This window comes from Cricetulus griseus, chromosome 10, assembly GCF_003668045.3.
Source record: "Cricetulus griseus strain 17A/GY chromosome 10, alternate assembly CriGri-PICRH-1.0, whole genome shotgun sequence".
Lineage (NCBI taxonomy): Eukaryota > Metazoa > Chordata > Mammalia > Rodentia > Cricetidae > Cricetulus > Cricetulus griseus.
In genome coordinates this window covers 4,406,580-4,427,070 of record NC_048603.1, presented here as the reverse complement: position 1 = coordinate 4,427,070, position 20,491 = coordinate 4,406,580, and the positions used below count along the sequence as shown (strand labels likewise).

Sequence of the window (20,491 nt, the reverse complement as noted above, 5' to 3'; positions counted from 1 at the left end):
AAATAACACACTTATGACTTGTGATTTAATTATTAATTTCAGAGTGAAAACCCTACCTGGGCTGGATTTGACACAAACATTTATGTTGTAAAGGAAGTTCAACTTGATGGAGACTTCAGCTTGTATCATAAAAATATATAGAAGTATGGAATTGAATTAATTCTCAAAATTGTATAATTCTTCTCTAAGTTTTTGTGTTCACATAATTTTTACGTATTGTCAATCATGGCAAACAGGAAAAAAATCATCAAAGCAGAGAGATGAATATTAAAATAATTTTTAGAAAATTCTGGTTTATTTTACAGTGGTTAAATTATCATAATTTGGCTGAGCAGCAATTTAATTAATTCTTGGCCTGTTGATTGGCCCAAGTTCAATTAAAACTGTTAATGTCAGTGCTCATTAAACAGAGGCTTGTTGCTGTGTTTAAATGGTGAGGGTTCCAAAAATATGTAAAGTGGTACTAAAGGTCTTCTTAGCATCCCCATGCTAATGACTAAGGGCCTTCCGTATTCTAAATTAGCACCATCGCTGGCAGTGGACATGTTTTTCAAAAGTGTTTTCAGTGTCCACTTAGGAAGAGGTTTTGTCTCAAATTGCATTCCTTGCAATTCTGATCTTTTCACTAGCCTATGCTAAGAGCTGTGGTAAAGCGCCAAACAGAAGGAAAACAGGCACAGGGAGAAGTACTTCTACTTCCTAAGTTGGACGTTGCTGTTTTTAAAGTCAGGGCTTGTCAGCAAATGTACTAAACTATGGGGAAGTCCTTCAGGAACTTATGATTTCCTGCTTAGATGGAGGAATTTGTCAGTTTACATTCTATTACAGAGTTAAAAGTAAAATTTTGTTTAAAATATTTTCAAATAACCCCCATGAGCCAAAGCCAGCTGGAGACTGTTGACACTGTCTGTGTACCTGCGTCCCTTTCACCATGCTGCTTGCTCGGGACTTCACACAACTCAGCCCAGGGCTCCCTAGTTTCACGTGCATTGTCCTATGCCAGCCAAAATGGCTCTTTCAATTCCCGAAGGTAAATTGGAAAGTGAACAACCAAAGTGATTCCATTTCTTTTGTCATCTTGTGTGTTTTTTGAGGTTTCTCTTCCTACCTAAATTAATTCCATCCAATCCGGTTAAGTGTTAGTTCAAGAATCTGTTATGGGACATTCCCAGAACAATCATTTCCTCTTCCAAATCCAAGAATCGTGGACATTACTAATCATTTCAAATGTATCTCCCCAAAACATCTAAGCCCCTTTTATAATAAATCATATGTATACACAAAATGACTATATTAAACAACCCTGCAAAGACACACAGGACAAGCCATGAAAGAGAACATATCAAGCCTGAGCAAAGCCAGGTCATGTGTGTTAGCATGTCTTGAGGGCCTGGGGTGAGTTCTTACCGAGTGAAGTTTCTGGTAGAGACCACATGCATTGCATACATATCCGCCATTTGCATTCTTTCGCCAGAGAGAGGTCTTTGTGGTCAGGCAATTGGCACAAAAAACACCAGAGCCTCTTCGCCTCTGAAACCGGAGGGGGAAAAAAAAAATCCAAGGTCAGAGGTGAGTCACATGATCCGGGGAGTTAGACCAAATCAACCCAGGAGTTTTGTCTTTAGACTGGAAACAATGACAGTATAAAACCACACTGCCCATAATGAGGTCGGGTTCAATAGGCACCCCTGATTTTCATTATAATTAACCCTACGGTGATGGATGAGGTGTGTGGAACACCAAAGGCCTTTCACAGAAACAGCTTTAACTTTTTGAACTTTGGGCTGCATGCCTTTAATGATGGCCCCTAAATGCTCAAGCCTAAAACATACCTTTTAAATGTGTCAAAACAAAAGTAAAAAGGACAGCGTATGGCCATATGCTTGAAGGCCTTTGGAATATGCTACCTGAGACTTTGCATATAGGTGAAAACAATTCATCATGAGAACCATCTAAGGTTAAGCCAGATTGGTGTCTTTTTTGTATGTCACTCATACAACAAAGTACTAAGCGAATATAAGACGGCCCATTCTGGTGGTTCCTTTGCTTTTATGAAATTTGAAAGAAAACACCTTCCTTTCCCCAAAGCTGAGAGGATCTGTTGACAATGCTGTATTGCTAATGCAGACCTTTAGGAGGTGTCAGCAGAAGTTAGACGACACAGTCTTGTCCCTGGCTCTTTATTTAATCTGACCTGAACCTGGAAATCCAGAAGGATTGTTGAATACAGTATTGATTTTAGAGGTCTGAATTGCGCAATCACCAGATTCAAAATTCGATAGGAATATTTAAAAGTTGTTAATTGCTACTGTTGGTTGCTTTTTTTTTTTTTTTTTTTTCCGCCAAGTGGGGATTCTGCTGAACTCATTTAAACAAAAGTCAGGCTGTGTGTAGGCACAAATGGGAACAGGCAGGAAATGGAATACTCTTGCAAAAAAAAAAAAAAAAAAAAAGTTCCAATTGTGGCTTTCCTTTTTTTGCTAGGAAGCAAAGCTTTTAATGATAAAATGAGGGTGCGAGATAAGGAGTGGAAAAAGTCTTGCTGTAACCTAATTTCATTATAAATTAAATATTACAAACACCATAAGTCAAAATTTCAGGGATTCATAAAATTTAGGCAATTTATTTAACTAGAGTCTATACTGTAGAGGCGTGGTACGCCTGCCAAAAAAACACAATGGTTATAATTGTACTCTGATACATTTCAAATGGAAAGCTTTCTGCAGACATAATTTTGGCTTCGAGACTGGAACACTTTCTTGGCATTGAAAGGGTATTTGATTCATCGGGTGTTTCACAATCTATCACGAAAAAGACCTGGTGAGCAGCCAGCTCCCTATAGGGTAATTTTTCCATCCAGATGCAAGGGCTATCAGAGGCCCTCGTCAGCTAAACTAATTATGATCTTGCAATTGCTGATGCCCGCTCACTCAAACGATCGACATCCTCCATTAATCATCAATACAAGGAAAACGAATGAAACGTAAAGAAACGAGGGCTGCTAAGCTGCACAGCTATAAAAACCCGGAATGAGAGCAATAACTTAACAAGATTGGGGGAATGTTTTCTAGTGAGCACAAAAGTCAGGCTCACAATTGCCCTTTTAAACCAGGAACACGATTTCATTAGTGGAGCAGTTTGTGCCACTTTAGGTGATGTCATAAAAGCTAGATTTTCCCCAAAGATAATGTACAGCTCCCCTTTCCTGCCTTCCCCAAAGCCCGCTCAGATCCAGAAGGCAACGTGGATTTCCAAATCCCAACAGGAAGAGCAAACTCTAGAGTCAGAGGTCTGGGGGGTGCCAACTGGGGTCTGCTGCTGAAGTAGAAAACCTGCTGCCTCCCAGAGACCAATCCGGCAATTCTAAGTTGCACTCATCAAACAATGCCAACGCCATTTATCCAAAGTCAGCTGTGGAGGCCGGTTCCATTTAAACTATTAGCGGTCCAGTTTCATTGTGCCATCCTGTCATTTCCCCAGATCTAAATAACTCAATGGTAAATCCAGCCCCCAACATGAGTCGCCCAATCTGTGTCAGTGTCCGTATGGAAAGCAACCCACCATAGATGGCTGAGGCCACTCAGTTTTGAATGTGAAATGATTCACTCCAGCTTGCCTTCCTTTTCTTATGCCCCGGGTACCTGGCACAGCAAGCTAAGTGGGCGAGATTCTGATTTCAGGGAACATTTCAGTCCTTGCACAATTTGATACTTAATTCTATTGCCCTTTATCAGGAGGGGGAGTATGGAATCCTGAAATCACGGCACTGGTTTCCATTGGTGTAGCCTGCTCTTAGCCGTTACATGTGGCTCAATGAACGTCACTGTGTTTTAGGATAAAGCATCTCTCAGTTTAAATATACCAGGTCTAGTTTAAATGCTCCAACTCAAATTAAAGATGCCTTGGAGGTGACAAAGCAGACTGAAGAGTGAAGGGACAGCATTTACACCTGTTTTTGTCATTTACAAGGAGCTATTCTTAGAAATGCTACATAACATCTCAGAGCCGAAACTTCCCCTGGCTTTCCAGTGTAAGCTGTACGCTGATGAGAAAATCAGTGTATTCATAGTATATAATAGATGCTCTTAAAACAGGGCACTGATGAAATAACTTGACTGGGAAACGCTCAGTGAGCCTAGCTGTTGGCCAAAGGAATTTGACTGTGGCTATGTTTTTATGAGAGAAAAAAAAATGTAGTTTTGTTTTCATTATCTTAAATGTCATTTCCTGAGCATTGAAGACATGCTTAGCATATCCAGTTATGTGTCACTGATTGTACTTCAAGTCCCTTGTTCGTCTCTCATCAATTGTGGGGATGGAAAGCTGACTCAGAGTGGAATATCTAGGTGTTCACACCTCCAATTCAATAGGAGCCTGCCTGCGTTTGGGTGGGGAGTGGGAGGGATGTGAGAAGCACTTCACACACAAAATGTCAACTGTCATCTCAACAAACTTAGCACTTCGGAAACTCTTGCAGAACCGTATCAGCTTGGAGGCACTCAAGTCCCAGGAAGGGGCCGAGAAGGTAGACAAGTTGGCCAGTGATGTAAGTTTAGTAAACACCGAACCTCATCTCTCAAAAGGACAGCACAGATGAGAACCAATATTGGACCTGGGGAGATGTTTCCATGGGGTATGCATCTTTATTCTGGGGCAGAAAAACAACCCCCTACCAGAGGAGGTAGACTAAGTGTCTCTGCCTCAACTTGAAAACAAGCTTTCCCTTAACTTTAAGAAAATCTCTATGAATTGATTCAAGGTCTATCCTGCATGCCTAGATTTTAGATATTTTAGGTTTACTCCATTACAGTGAGTTTCTTAAGAACAGAAACCATGTCTTCCAAAAGTCATTGCCTGTTATTATTTCCACCATTAATGTTCACACTGATTTTCAAAAAAAAATATTAAGCATGTTTGTTTAAGAATTAATCTGAATTAGGAAGAAACAATTAATTACGCTATTAAAAATAAAGTCAAGGAAATAATATGCTATCTAGTCCTGCTTTCCATACTTCTCTTTGGGAAGAAGTGATGCCAGTTTATGGTAGATGCTGGAGTTCCCAGGTTAGGCAAGGCCGAATCCCAAACTCTCCAATATTGCATATAGCCATATATTACCAATGGTTCTGCATGTCCTCGTGTGGGTTAAATCACAGGTTTCACCATTTCCTACAAGCTGTTCTTAAGAGATAGTAATAACATGTACTGCTTTGACCCTGTGCTAGAGAGTGGAGAATTACAGGTCTGGAATAACAGCAGTGCTAGGGAGGAAATGATAGGCATAGTAGCTAGTACTAATCTTTACTCTCGGAATGAAGGAAAGCTAACTACTTAAGGACATACACAGGAGACATAGTCGCAGTCCAAGTGCGTCTTCCACCTCTACTGGGTTTACTGGGGTCTAAAGTGATGGGAGATTGTCCTTTAAGCACAAACCTCCATGAAGTCAACTTGGCTATCAACTTCTACAAAAGAAACAACCCAATACACATAGTCAGCAATTCAAGGAAGGGAAGAGTCTTTCAGTTCACACCAAACCAAAGCACTGTAGGAAGGTTAAGTGTTTCTCACAACATTCGATCACAACATTCGATCAAGCTTTGCTGGGACAGGGACTTGATTCCCCAGTAAGCTATGGATCTTTCCATGTTGAGATTCGGCACGCGTGCTGGTTAATTCAGATATGACACAAGGGAAAAAATAACCTAAACTGTTTTAGCTGCTTTTATTGCTTATTTTATTTTATTACTTGAGAACCAGCCAGTAACACAAATTTTAAGGTTTTCATGTTTCATTATTAAGAAGAACTGAATTTACCTGATTAATAAAAGGAAAATTTGATTGAATTATTTATTCAAGTGGCTTAGCATTTGGAGACACGACTATTCATTTCTAAGATATTAAAAGTCTCCATTGGCAAAGACGTTTCTGCAAAAATGATCTTTTATAATAGTTTTCTATGAATAAGAACCATTCTGGGACCATGTAATTATATAACAAGCCTTGATAGGGAGAGTATTTACTCACATTTTTTATGGTTTTATATCTTAGCCATTTTAAATCGAATCAATCTGAAATTTGATATACATGCTGTGAGCCTGGATGTGCCTCACATATTTTTTAACTCTTTAAATATTTTCTGTGTTTATTTGATTATATCAAGAATTCTTTGCAAATTTCATTTTAGGGAAATCCACAGATGGCTACGATAGAACCTTCTGGTTCAATTTTGCAGTAATAAAATTTCAGTGGGAAGTTTAATTCAATTCAGTTCTGAGAATAATCATCGAGTGTCCAGCTTGTGCCTGGCACTGTGCTACAAGCTGGGGTCTAAGCAATACAGTTTCCCATGGCCTGGGATCTTGCAGATTTTCCAGTGGACGCACAGCTGAAGTGCCGAGACCACTCATGAGTCCTGAGAGCAAGTTAAATAGTTTTTCAAAGCATTTTCCATAAACACAACTATTGTAGGGGATAGAAATTTATTAATCATCAGAAGATTGTCTATTGGTTTGCCTTCATAAAAATATGCCAGTCTGGGATTTCAGAAACAAGTCAATATTTGTTTTTTTTTTTTCCGGTTAGTAAGAATATCCTATAAACTACCAAGGGATTGGACTAACCATGACTTAAAAGTGTGCACCATTCAAATCCATAGTGTGCGTACAGTTGAACAAATACTGAATACTGTTTTTAGACCGGATTACTTTCATTTACCACAACAAGATACAGAATGCCCTGCTTGCATTCCTGTTCTTTACAAACAGAAGTGTCTTATTGTACATGAATACACAGAGCAGCTAGAGTAAAGAAAGATGCAGGTAGAAGAAAATAAAAATTGTGGACGGCTTGCAGTGACCAGCTTTAGAGTAACAGCCAGAATTAATCTAGGAGAACAGGCTGGCCAATAATTTAATGAGAATAGGGCAGAAATTCTGCCAAGAGAAAGCAACAGTCACCGATATTCTGGCTGACTTGTGTTCCAAATAAAATTATAAGAATCAGTTGAAATGGGCTGTACAACATGACTACGCCTACTTTAAAAGAGCCTTTTCTGTCCTCAGATTTCATGCCAGAAAACCAAAGGGAATCTATAAAGTTCTGCCAAGCACCCATGCTACAATCACCTATGTCAGAGCTTGGAAAGAAAACCTGTTCACCCTGCTTACTCAAGTAACAGACTCAGCATATCAGCGATGATAGCAGACAGGAGCAGAAACTGAAAAGATATCCCAGGACCACAACTCCTGCTCTAGAATATGAGGAAATGCACATTCTGGTCCCCAAGCATTGTACATAAGATGTTTCTCCATAACGCCCAACTATAGTGGGCCAGCCATTGTGAGGGTGCAACAACACTAGTTCTATCTAGTATGCAATAGGCAACTCTGGCAGCAAAGCAGCAGAAAAATCAAGATTTTCAAAAGCATGTCTCCCACAGACTACCCAGGCAGGTTCCAAACACAAATATTTTACAAGTTTCTTGCATAGAATTAAAACCTATTTCACAGGTCTGAGGGTGACGTCACCTCTCTTTGACATACCCTACATTCGGGAAATGAACTAACTAGCTATGCACAATGCATACAGATTGTGTCCCAGAATCAGAGCTGGAAAAGGCTTGATGATCTTTAGACTTCTGGCCCATGCTGTTTCTGTAATAGCACTCTGCTATCCCAGCAAGTATGCATTTGGACAGCTAAAAATATGGTTGAAAATTTATGTCTGCACTGTCGTCTTCCATTCCACGTGGAAGTCATTATTGCCAAAAGATCTACTGAAGTTTCCCTATGCTGCTATTTCTGCCACCACAAAACTGTTTTCACCTTTCCTTCAGCTACAACCACTGGACAGCTGTTTTACAGGGGCTTCTCTTCAATGACAGTGACAAAATCTGACACTGGAAGAAAAATATATAAAATAAAAGACTTTTGGGAGGGACTGTTAAACAATTTAGCACCTTCTAATAAAACTGCTGCCCAAGAAATACATAAATTGATTTTGTTAATTTATTTTATATTTTGTTTACGCAATAGAGTTTATAAGCACATTCATCATGAGAATGATTTGCAATATAAAACCTCAGGGACAGAGACCTGCTCCAGAGAAAGTGTATAATACAGTTTGCATCTCCCCAACATTTATATGAAGAAACAAACTACCGCCTTCACTGCAATCTACCTGTGCAGTGATGGCTGTGATTTTGAAAGAAACAAAATCACCAATAATTTTTGTAAATTAGTTACCCAGATGATAATAGCAACTAGCCCATGAAGAGCTACGGTCCTCAAGACAGTTATTTATGCATAGAGAGTATTTAAATGGCTTCTAACGTTATTGGAAATTATAAACTTTTAAGAAAATGTACCATATTTTCCACAGGAAGTAACAGGCATGCAAAATACTTTATAAATCACTTCAGGGTATTCAAAAGGCTGCCCTTTGCAAAATGAATCCATGAGTAGAAAAGATTCCAAGTACCCCGGATCCCAGGGATAAGAATTATCACATATGTGACTCCAGGTTAGGTTTGATGTGAATAACTAGGTATTGGTCTCCATTTTTGGATGAGGCCAAAGATTCAAAATAGTTCTTGAGCTTATATAGCATCAAAAAATAATACTGATTTCAGAACAATTGGGATGGCATCATCCATAACTGCTTGATATACAAATGTGAAAACCCGAGTTCAGTTCCTCATCACCTCTTAAAACTCCAGGCCCAGAAGAGCACATCTAGAGCCCCCCACTGTGGAATCAAAGAAAATTGGACCCGTGGAATCCCCTGGCTGGTCAGCTTAGAGGAACTGGTTAATGCCAGATTCAGTGAAAGATTCTATCTCAAAAACTAAGTTGGAGGGCCACTAAGTAAGATACCCACTGTTGACTTCTTTCTTCAACATGTGCAGATACCCTTGAATGGACATGGTCACACCCATGTGAACCTTCATTCCATAGACATGCAGACCCCCAGCACACACACACATACACACACACACACATACACACACACACACACACACACACACACACTGCATCATATCATATCATCCTGGTCTCAAAGTCTAGGCAAAAAAGGACACAATCAGTTTCCACAGAATAGGTTTGAATAATTACCCAATACAGGTTTCTTTGGTTACTTTTAATATCTTCTTTAATATTGAGCACTGTGCACCCAATATGCTTAAAATAATATACTCCAGGCTTGACCTCACTTGACAACTTCAAAGTGATCTTAAAAATGCACGTGCTATTAGTCTTCCATCGACTTTAAGGATGTAAAAGCTGAGGCTTAGCTATTCTGCACAAGTATAAATTAATATGCAAGGATAAAACAGGGACTGTCTCACCTCAGAACCATGAGATTTTAGCTTTGCTACCGTGGAGGAGACAAGGAAATCACATCAAAAGCTTTTCACCATAGCCGGCTTGGAAGAACTCATCTCTTCTTCCTATTGAACCTGATTGAAGTTATGTAAGTTTGGGGTATAACAGACAGACACGACTCATCCTTGATGGGATATTGCAATAAGATGCTGTGAGGAGGGCAGAAGGAGGAGCAGAGCATGTGGCTGAGTGTGGAGCAGGAATAGGGACCTGGGTGGCTGCCACACATATCTTTGATCCTGATGTACAAAAGTATCTGAACTGAACTTCTGCTTGCAAGTAAAGTTGGCCTTGTGAGTGTCAGACCCTAATGATGCCTGCCTCATGGAGAGCATAGGGCAAACTAGAATCTCTGCTTTTGCGAATAACTTTACTAGAGATGAGACAGAAAAGGTGATTCTGGCATTTTGACATGTTGTGTAGATAAACATGCCAGATACCAATTTATTATCTTTACATATTTGTGTGTTTCCAGGTATTAAACCTTTCACAATATTAGATGCCATTAATATAAAAGATCAATTACTGCCCCAATTCAGAAGGACAGTTTACTTTTTTACCAAATTTCTCAAGGGGAAGATAATTTGAAAATATTAATTTTCATCACTCTTGTCCCATAAGTGTATACATGTTTATGCTTTTCAGCATGCAGTTATAGATTTCATAAGTCAAATACTTTCCATATAATCAAAGAGCAAATATCCTCTACCCTAAACACTTGGCAGTTTCTTAAGTCTAGAGGATGTGACACCAATAAATTGCTATAAACATCATTATTCATCTTATCCCAAAGACACACACACACACACACTCCTAAACACACACATATACACACATATACTCACACACACATACACATACACCCACACATGTATATACACAAACACCCATATACACTTACAAACACACACACACACACACATATAAATATATACACTCACGAACACACACACATATACAAACACACACATACAGTCACAAATGTGCACATACGTACACTAACAAACACATGCACACACTCAAACACACATTCTCTCTCTCTCTCTCTCTCTCTCTCTCTCTCTCACACACACACACACACACACACAACACACACACACACACACACACACACACACACACACACACACACACCATTGAGGGAATACAAGCATTAAGTATACCGCAGTTCAGAAATATTCACAGTGATATTTAAAAATTACATTTGTGTCTATAATGAAGTGCTGGTATCAAACACATATTATAGTATACAGATATTTAGTTCAAAATGTGAGTTTTAAAAATTCTAGTATGTGCAAGTATGTGTTTAAACATATGTGTGTTATGTACAAGTAGGAAAATGATGGTAATTTCACTCATATTTTTAATCTTTAAGCTATTTTAAAGCATCATCACATTTTCATGCAGCCTTGTATTTCTTAAAGACATGAAATGGTAATTATTTAAAGAGATGAATCTAATGGCTGACGTGGGCCCCTGGTATATGATGTCATTCTTCAGACAGAAGCCCTGTCTTTATTGAGAACTCTGTGACTTCTACAGGTAAACAGAACACCAGCAGCAAACTTCATCATCAAAGCCTGTGCAGACAGGGAATTTGAAACTGATTTGTTGAGGTTTAATAACACGATTTTTCAAAAGACTACTTGGAGTTTCCTTAACACTAATGACATATTTTGTAATAACCGAAATCTATCATGGAAAAACGGCTTCTTCTTCAATAAATGTCGCAGTGAATTACACACAAAAGTCCTCTAAGAGACTACCCCACCCCCATCAAATACCTCACGTACATTACTTCCTTTTCAATTACCAACTTGTCTCCAGTACCATCTGTAAAAACGAACGCATACCTTATGCTGTCCTTCTCTGCCTTTGCACAGTGCAGCTGCTCCTGAAGAAAGCGCTGATTGTCTTTGCTTTGATGTGTGTGTGTGTGTGTGTGTGTGTGTGTGTGTGTGTGTGTGTGTACCACACACATATATTTATGTTTCACTCAGAGCCTCACTTGTATCTATCTGGCCCTCTTTGTGATATGAACTTTGTTAATCACACAAAATCATGTACCACAGCAAGGACTACCTCCTTGCACCAAGGACTCTCAAGATGTCCACTCAGTTGTCAGCACCAGAAGGAACATCTAAAATCTGTCTCCAACTTTGACATTTTCTACATGGAGCATAAGATCAGAAAACCAAACCCACGACCCAGCCGTGCAAATGCTGACACGGAATCCCAGCCGAGTGGGGTTTATTTCATAAGAAGGGCTCTGAAAATAGAATACAGAACCTTTCTGAGAACTTAACTTCCTCCGTCACACTTATACTTCTGCAAGGATAAGTCTTTCCCAGTGTAGACACTGCTAAACTGCCCAAAGGGTCTGCAGAAGACATAAACGTGTGATAAGCAGGAATTACAGACCATTTCTTCCACAAGAAACATGCCTCCCTATTGGAAAGAAAAATGAATTTACAAAGAATAGAAAAAAAAATCATCATGTTTTAAAAAGAAAAATATTTGGGAAAAAAAAAAAAAAAGATCCCGGGGAAGTTGAAATGCAAAGCCCAATACAGAAATGAAAATTAAAAGTAACTTACTTATGATCTATCTTGAGTATTCCATATTTATAATATTTACTACACATATATCAAAACTTTTCATGCGAGTTTCTTCTTTTGGTTAGGGAATTTTCAATTGCCAGCAAACGGACTTTACTCAGCTTTTTAGATATTACATTGTTTCAGTCACCAAAAAGCTGTCCACTCTGTGGGTTTCCAGTAAGAGAAAGTGTACAGGGGTCTGGGGGACTCTGAAGATGGACGTGCTTCTGGACTCATACTGTTGTAGCATTGCATACAATAGACATGTTTAGTTGCTGACAGTTTAGTTGAACAGAACTCTATCAGAAGACACATTGTTGACTTTCAGTTGTCCCTTTAAAGCTTGTGTGTGCCCATGGACCAATGATGTGGGTGGAAGAACCATATTTCAAGTGTTGCTTTTTCATGAAACACAAATTGCCTCATTTACATAGAAGGCCAAAGACAGATTGACAGACAGTTTCACCTGGCTGTGGTTCATAACATAAATTCTGCACCTTACTCACAAAATCCATATTCTCTATGATCAGGAAGAGGTCTTGTTGGCTAAAATCTCTGAGCAATTTACAAAACGTATGGGAAGTCACACATTGACATAGCCATTTGCATATATGCGCCTATTGAAACCATATAGGCACAGTTACAATTGTACCCTGCCATAAATGAAGTCCTCCATTGAAACACTTTCAGCACTAACCTGGCATGAAATGACATAGCTTGGTTTTTAGTTTCATTAAAATGCTGTTCTGTTTCATAAGTGGGACTGACATACCAAGGGTTGTCTAAAGAGGTTCTATGGGTTTCTTAAAGAGTTAAAAATAAATATAACCACCCATGAACATTCAATAATTGATATTATAATTGAAATTTGTATTTAAAAGATGTAAAAGAGCATGATAGAGAACTTTACTCCAGATTAAGGATGATTTATCTTAGCAAGTGGAAAGCAAGGTATTCAACACTATCATGACTTGTTTTCTTTTTTTTATCACCAATTTACTTTATTTCTAGGTTTCAGAGGACTCTTAAATCCATTTGCATAACCAAATAACCTAAATTTAACCACATATGGGAGATTGATTCATGAATCCAGAGCTTGGTGGTGAACTTTTATTTCTCTTTTCACGTTATCAGGAGATAATGAAGATTTTAAGAAATAGATTAGAGAGTATGCTTGCATAGCTGAGTAGCTTTTGACAATATGATAGATCTCAATAGCTGTGGCCACTTGTTGATTTCCATACGCTGACTCAGACAAGGAAACAAATTCAGCCACATTTGTTTTCACAGCAAGGAAATCTGTATGGATGTTGACCCAAGACTCCTTCATAGAAGCCACTCCTCTAAACCTGTTTACCATTAGTAATTACGCACTTTAAAATATGAATACCCATTCCCCATTTTGGTTTGAGTTCCTCCTACAGTGCCTCTATTTCCCATTCCTGCTTTTCTCGCTGTATTTCAAAACATCTTAAGGGTTTCAATGCATAAATTCACTTTAGTACCAAATTGACATTGATGAGATGTACGAGCCTATCAAAGATACACGCTTCCTTTTAATTTGTTTGTTTTGATACAGGGTCTCCTTGTTGTCCTGGAACTCACTGTGCAGACCAACAAGGCTAGTCTCAAACTCTGAGATCTGTGTACCTCGCTTCCCCAGTGCTGGGATTAAAGGCATGCACCACCACACCCAGAAAGACATATAACTCTTATCCAAAAAAAAAAAAAAAAAAAGGAAAACTAAAAAGTGGAAATTTGTGAAAAGAATCAATGCCTTCTGGAATTTTCTAAACTATAAAGTGATGCTTTACAGATTACATTGCTTTATGCCTATTATGTCACTCATATACAGTTACAGCAAGTTTCTTTTATAAAATGAAGCTACACACATTATATACAGGAAGCATAACAATGAATATTTAACTCAAAAAATCGATAAGCTTATATTTGTGTAGATTCACAACTACAGTTATATTGTTTTGTAATCTGACAAATAATTAAAATACCCATATGACATGCAAAAACACAGTTAAAACCATATACATGTTTTCACAAATATGTTTAAAATGTGGCTTCAACAGCCTGGTGTACAGAGCTAGTTCCAGGACAGTTAGGGCTGTTGCACAGAGAAATCCTGATTTTGAAAAACCAAACCAAAACAAAAATATGGCTTCAAAATCTTCCATTTTAATATGCCTGAAATCTATAGGTGTGAAGGACCTTACATTTTAATATATAGATTAAAAATTAAAATCGGCTTGTTTCCAAATTTAGAAGTTATATCTGTCCTAGAAGATAAGATATCTCTTTCATGAAGAAATGAAGAGAAGAGTATAATGTCTAGGCTAATTGATTCATGTTACACCAGCAGGTATTTCATGGGGAATTAATTTATATAACAGTATCTGTAGATGTAGATCCTCTATGTTCCAAACAATTGTATATTTGCTAAGTTTAAATTGTTTTTTTTTTTTGCAGTTGTAAACACATGACTATGCCTATGAGTTTAGACAGAAAACTTTATGCATATATATATATATATATATATATATATATATATGGTAAAATAAAAGAAAAAAATGCTATCTTCCTTAAATCCACCCCAAAGAAGGAATGGAGGAAAAAAGTTAATCAGCAAAAGCTTATTGGTAGTAGATTAAAATCTGAAGTAAAATTCACATTTTACAAAAATGGGTGAGGTATTTCTTAAAGTAGAAAAAGTCAAATTTTGAAAGAGGAAAATAATTAACAGAGGTTCGGCTAGTTAGTCAATCTAACAGAGGGCTTTTATGTGCCTAGTTTTACAAATTTCAGAAAATGACCAAATTATTCCACTTATATCATTACCTGGACCCCTTCAAGGCTTTGACCTCCTTGATAGATTAGTTTTATAAAGTATGACATTGTGAGCAGCTGTGCCAGGCTTCCTTGAACTTGACTTTTTTTATATATATAGGATGAAAATAGTCCTTACTAAACGTGGATACTCTTTGGTAATAGTGGGGGTAGAGAGGGTTCACATATGGGAAAATAATGTGAGTTCCTATCTGAACGTGTCATGTTGAAATACAAGGAAGACACTCATGCAATTATGAAGATTTTGACTAGTTAAAGAAATGATGTAGAATGGATTTGAAATTATTTCCATAAATTGTGTCTATTAATACAAAGAGGTTTCATTGTTGAAATGGAAAAAGAAAAAACACATCTGGAATGTTCTGATCTTCAAAGACCCCAACATGAGTAGATATCATTGTATGCCCACCATTCAGTGGGTTACGCTCAGTCAGTTAATCCAAGATGTTACTTTTGGAAACCAAATATAAGCCAGGAGTAAGTTAGACAATGTCAGAGCAATTTTCCAGGTTTTGTAAGGGACAAAAATTCCAGCTTCGACAGGAGTTTCACTTATCATAAAAATAAACAATGAAAACAACTTTTAACGTAGCATTTAAATAAGTAATTCGTTTTAATCTGAATTCGGGCTTTACTTGGAGTTCTCGTAACGTTAAGAAGCAACAGCGGGTTTACAGACATATTATCAAGGAGGAAAATAAGTTTTGAATAGTTGTGTCTTCTCTTCCTATTCAATTCAGTACCCCAGTTTAATCTTGTAGAGGTGGCGATTGTTTTTGCTACATAACAACTTGACCTAGAATGCAAATAGTACTCAGTCAAGTAATAAGTTGTAACAGCAAATGAAAAGCATATGTGAATGTTTTTCTTCATTTCAATTACATTTTGAATACATTAATTATCTTCTTAGCTGTTTGGTGATACTGATAGGTCCACCACTTTCCAATACCCCATGTGCACTGTGCTTTCCATAAGAGGTAGACACATTGGAAGGGGGAAAAAAAAAGTCAGACAACCCAGTTTCTACCATCTTGACGATATTTGCTACCTGTTTTTCTCTTCAACCTTAAAAACAAGCAGTGTCTGTTTTGCTCAGGGCAGCTGTTTAAAAGTTCATTCAGCCAGAATTCTTTCAACCTGAGTAGGTTTTAGGTTTATGTAAAAATAATTACTGCATGCCACCAAGATTGCCTTGGCTGCAACTGTCCATACACAGAATGACAATCAATAGAGTACCTGTGTTCAAACTCATCTTCATGTGAGCATAAACATAGTTTACAAGGGTGTGTCCACCGGCTTATTTAGACTGAAGCAAAACATTAGAGAAACGTTTTAAAGAGAATGTAGAAACTGTAGTCTGTATTATAATAATTACTAAAACGGTAGTCACATAGATTTGAAATTATTATTCAAAACAAATTCCAGAAAAAAATTTTCATTTAAAATAGACTTCTGGAAACAAATCCATTCCTTTACTATTTTTAATGCAATCTACTGTGGCAATCTAATCTCTATGAGGAGTGAGACTTTGCCTTTTTACAATCTAAAAAGCAGTATTATAATACAATACCATAAATGTTCTTAATGTTTGTTGAAAATTCCTTTTTCTGTTAAACTGAAGGTCATAAAATAAACTAAAATCAACATCTGGAAAGCACATCTTTGAGTTCAAAGCTTCAAGTTTTAGAAGTGCTTGCTTTCCTAAAGTGTAGTTTTTAATATGATACTATTGGGGCAATTTTGCACTAGAACTACAATTAAAATGCATTTTGGTCCTCATGATAAACACTGGTTTCCTTCACCTGCCTCCTCAGTTGATTTAGATTTTCCTTAGCAACCAACACAGAGCCCTCTCCACCCATTTATTTCTTTGGATGTTTATTACCTGTTGAAATCCTTTTGGCTTGCGAAAGTAGCAGCTAGGAAAGTTACAAACTTACAACTTAAACCCTTGATATTAATCAGTAGGCAAAAGATGGTCTCTTTCTTTTAGAAAAAGAAATGAAAACACATAGCTTCCCACCAAATCAAAATTCTTGAGTTATTATAACGCACAGAAAAGAGACATGATGTTTATTATTTATTATAAATTAACTAACATAGTATCTTTGAACACAATTACAAAGTAGGTTCTTCTACTCAATATTACAAAGCCCGGGCCCTATGGTACAGTCCTATCATCCTAGCTACTCAGGAAGCCAAACCAGGAGGATTCTAATTTCAAAGCCCACCTGAACAATTTAGGAAGAGCTAATCTGTAAATAAAAACAAAGAAACAGCATTGGGTGGGATATACATCACTTAGTGGTACAGAGAAAACAAGTGCAAAGCCCTAGGGTCAATGCCAGTACTGTAAGATAAACAAACAAACAAGAATAGGATATTGAAAGTTGTAAGATCTCAAGGCCTCTCCTTTTCAACTCATATTTTTACCTACAAAGTTTCTCAAAGGTAAATATCTGAGATTGAATCCATCTATGATAGAGCATCACTGTCTTGAGCAATTAATGTCATTTCTAAAATGAGGTACTCAGAGTGGAAAACTAACGACTAAGAAGACAGGACTCGCTTTCCTTTCTGATTGTGTAGACCTGCAGCATTGTTCTACCAGGGACTCAAAGCCACTGCATCGATGGGGACTCAGGTTAGTTTGAAAGAAGAGTCTTTTTTTTTTTTTTTTTTTTTTTTTTTTACAGTAGATGGTGTAAGATCCACAAAGATCCACAAATGGACACTGGAGAGGGTGAGAGACTTTGGAACACTTGTTCCTAAATGGAATGTCTTCATCAAACCCTTTCCTTATGGCTCAGTGATCTACACAGAAGAGGAGGTGAGAACATGCTAAGAGGCAGAGGTGGTGGATGACACCAGCATCATACAGGGACAACAGCGCTGATATATGAACCCACAGAGTGTGTAAAATGCCCATTAGGAGGCTTAAACCAGACAAAATCACAGCAAGAGAAAGGCGAGGCCACACAAAATCTCACATCTAACCCCCCCAAATTTGCAATTGGTACCCAATGGGAAATAAAATGTTTTTTCCAACGGAATGTCCCTGGGTATATAAACCACATGCCTATGTGGGGCCAAGGTCCAAAAGTAGTTGCCCAACACAAAACAGACTTCATGTTCTTTTTTGTGTGCTTTTCTTTTAGTCTTGGTTTTGTTTGATTTATTTTCAGCTTGGTTATTTATTGTTTGTTTCTTTGCTTTTTGAGAGACAACTTGAAGTTGGGTAGGTAGGGAAACAGGGAGAAACTGGGAGGATCTGAGAAGGGGAATGCTTCCGAATATATATACATATACATATACATATACATATATATATATATATATTTCTTTACACACACACATATATATATTTCTTTACACACACATGTGTGTGTGTGTAAAGAACTGCCTGACAGTAGTATCCAAGGATAGTATTAAAATACAAAATCACTAGTAAGATAGAGGAACTGAGTGCTACTGGCTGAAGAATAGGAATAGCATTCTTGACGCATCAGTAAGGCCTTCCTTCTCTGGAGGTATTTAGCTTCCAGAGATTCCTCCAGAGGAAGCTGGGATACGGGGGTGGAGCATCTAGGATCTCTAGGAGACCCAGGTGAGAGATGCTAATAGGAACTGTTCCTCCTGGGCAAGCATATTACGGCCAGCAGTGTCAACACCACTTTCAGTCAAAATCAGATGGGACTAAGAAAACACCCGTAGACTTTTCGGGCTCAGTTACTGGTGCTGATCCTATTCTAAAGAGTTACAATAATGTTCTCTCCAAAGTCAGCGAAACCTGAATAAATTGGCAGCTTCATTGGGTGGTGGTTTTGAAAGTCTACACTCTTTTCTGTAAGTTCTGCTGTGTTTATTTATAAACGTCTTATTACTTTAAATTATCACCTCCTGTACGAAAAGTCCAGTACTTTTGAAGTGTTTATAATTTTGAGGGGAAGGAAGGTAAACACACATGAAGCAATTAAAAGGAACGACGTAAGAGAGCAGACATGTCTCCATCCCAGCATCTTTTTTTTTTTTTTTTTTAATGATTCTTATGTTTCTAAGTGCTATGGTTAATGAGAAAGGGAATTACCTAGGCACACCTTCTGCTAAGAAGTCCATACACGTAGGTAGAGAGAGACTTGAATGAGCAATTAATCATTAATCGCCTTTATATCCTTTACTTTCTTTTGGTCACTTATGGCAAAAATAGAACATAAACTGGATTCACATGAAGGAAATCCTTTGACTCATGCAACTGAACATCTGGGAAAGGCTGACTGGAAGCTAGCAGAGTTTAAACCAGGATTCCAGTGGTATCTTAAGATCAGTTTCCGTCCCTCTGGAATATGCTTCCTGCACACAGACAAGGTGGGAGCTGAACCTCTAGTGCCTTTTATGATGTATGCACTACTTATTGCAAAAATCCCTGGGGAACTGCAGAGTCCAATCTCAAATAGCCCAACTTAATATCCTCAAATAAGGCTTTGTTGGCCAAACTTAAACCATGTCTCCCTATGGCCATGTAGCTATACTGTATTTATTCATGTTCAGATGTTTAGCATACAGAGCAAAGTACCCGACGATCTTGTTAAAATAATGATTTTTATTTACTAGGTCTGGGATGGGATACCGCTTCTAATAGGCTCTATTTGAACAAAACTATAAGGCCCACATTTTGGCCCTGAATCTGTGGCATAAAAATCAGTTTTGTTTGAACTACACTAAATGAACATAAATATTATGGGTTGTCAAGAGAAAACTAAAGACTATTTGCAGAAGTAAAACATTAAAAATAAAATGAGGTTAATGTTTTGGATATATCTAATTTGAACTTTTGTATTTCATAAATCTACGTGTGTGTGTGTGGTGTGTGTGTGTGTGTGTGTGTGTGTGTGTGTGTGTGTGTGTGATCTTGCATACACTATCTTTCTTTAACAAGGACCCTTTCACTAAGTAAAGCATCCAATCGCACCGTGGGACACATGTGAACACACCAGCCAAGCCAGCTGGTATTCTCTTTAGTTTGAATAACCCTGAAAAGAAGCCATCATTATCTCCACTTCTCAAGTAACTGTTTGGACAGAATTGAACCACACCATTTTCTCTTCCCTGCAAAAGCTGTATGAGGAGGAAGTAGTAGAATGTGCACCATTCCGCTGAGGAATCTATTTGGCAAAACTTGTCCAAAAGGCACTGGCACAATGAACGGGGCTGCCCCTGAGACAGGTGCCATGATCAACTCTTTGACATTCAAGGAGTGTCATTTCCTCAGTGCTCAATGGACACACAGGGGAGATTTGGAATGGTCACAATAAAAGCCCTGTGGTCAGCTGACAGGAGAACTCTCTCAAAGGTTTATCTAAGCCCAAAGGCCAAGGGAGCTTTTCATTTGACACAATGCCGACATCAGATTTGTTATCTGAATGATGTGTTTACTGTCCTTTGTTGAACATCAAAAGTATTTAATGGGCCAATAATGGTCTCTACTGGTATATGTGATAGGACACCAAAAGTACTATCCTTATTTTCTAGAAGGGCTGGATGTCTAAGTGAACAAAAGGAAGGTGACCTTCTTTTATATGAGATATCTAAACAGGATAGGGGAAATGTAAGTAGCCTTCCTAGGTCTGTGTCTGATCCGAGATCATA

At 37.9% G+C, this 20,491-nt stretch overlaps 1 protein-coding gene across 7 annotated transcripts in view; it reads right to left on the bottom strand.

Annotated features, from left to right (window-relative positions):
• Trps1 (transcriptional repressor GATA binding 1) overlaps positions 1-20,491 on the bottom strand; it is a 237,861-nt gene that overhangs the window by 8,173 nt on the left and 209,197 nt on the right. For all 7 annotated transcript variants that reach the window (XM_027431424.2, XM_027431423.2, XM_027431425.2 and 4 more), the window contains one exon: positions 1,408-1,530. In XM_027431424.2, the coding sequence (XP_027287225.1) occupies positions 1,408-1,530 (123 nt within the window). The remainder of the gene's footprint in view (positions 1-1,407; positions 1,531-20,491) is intronic.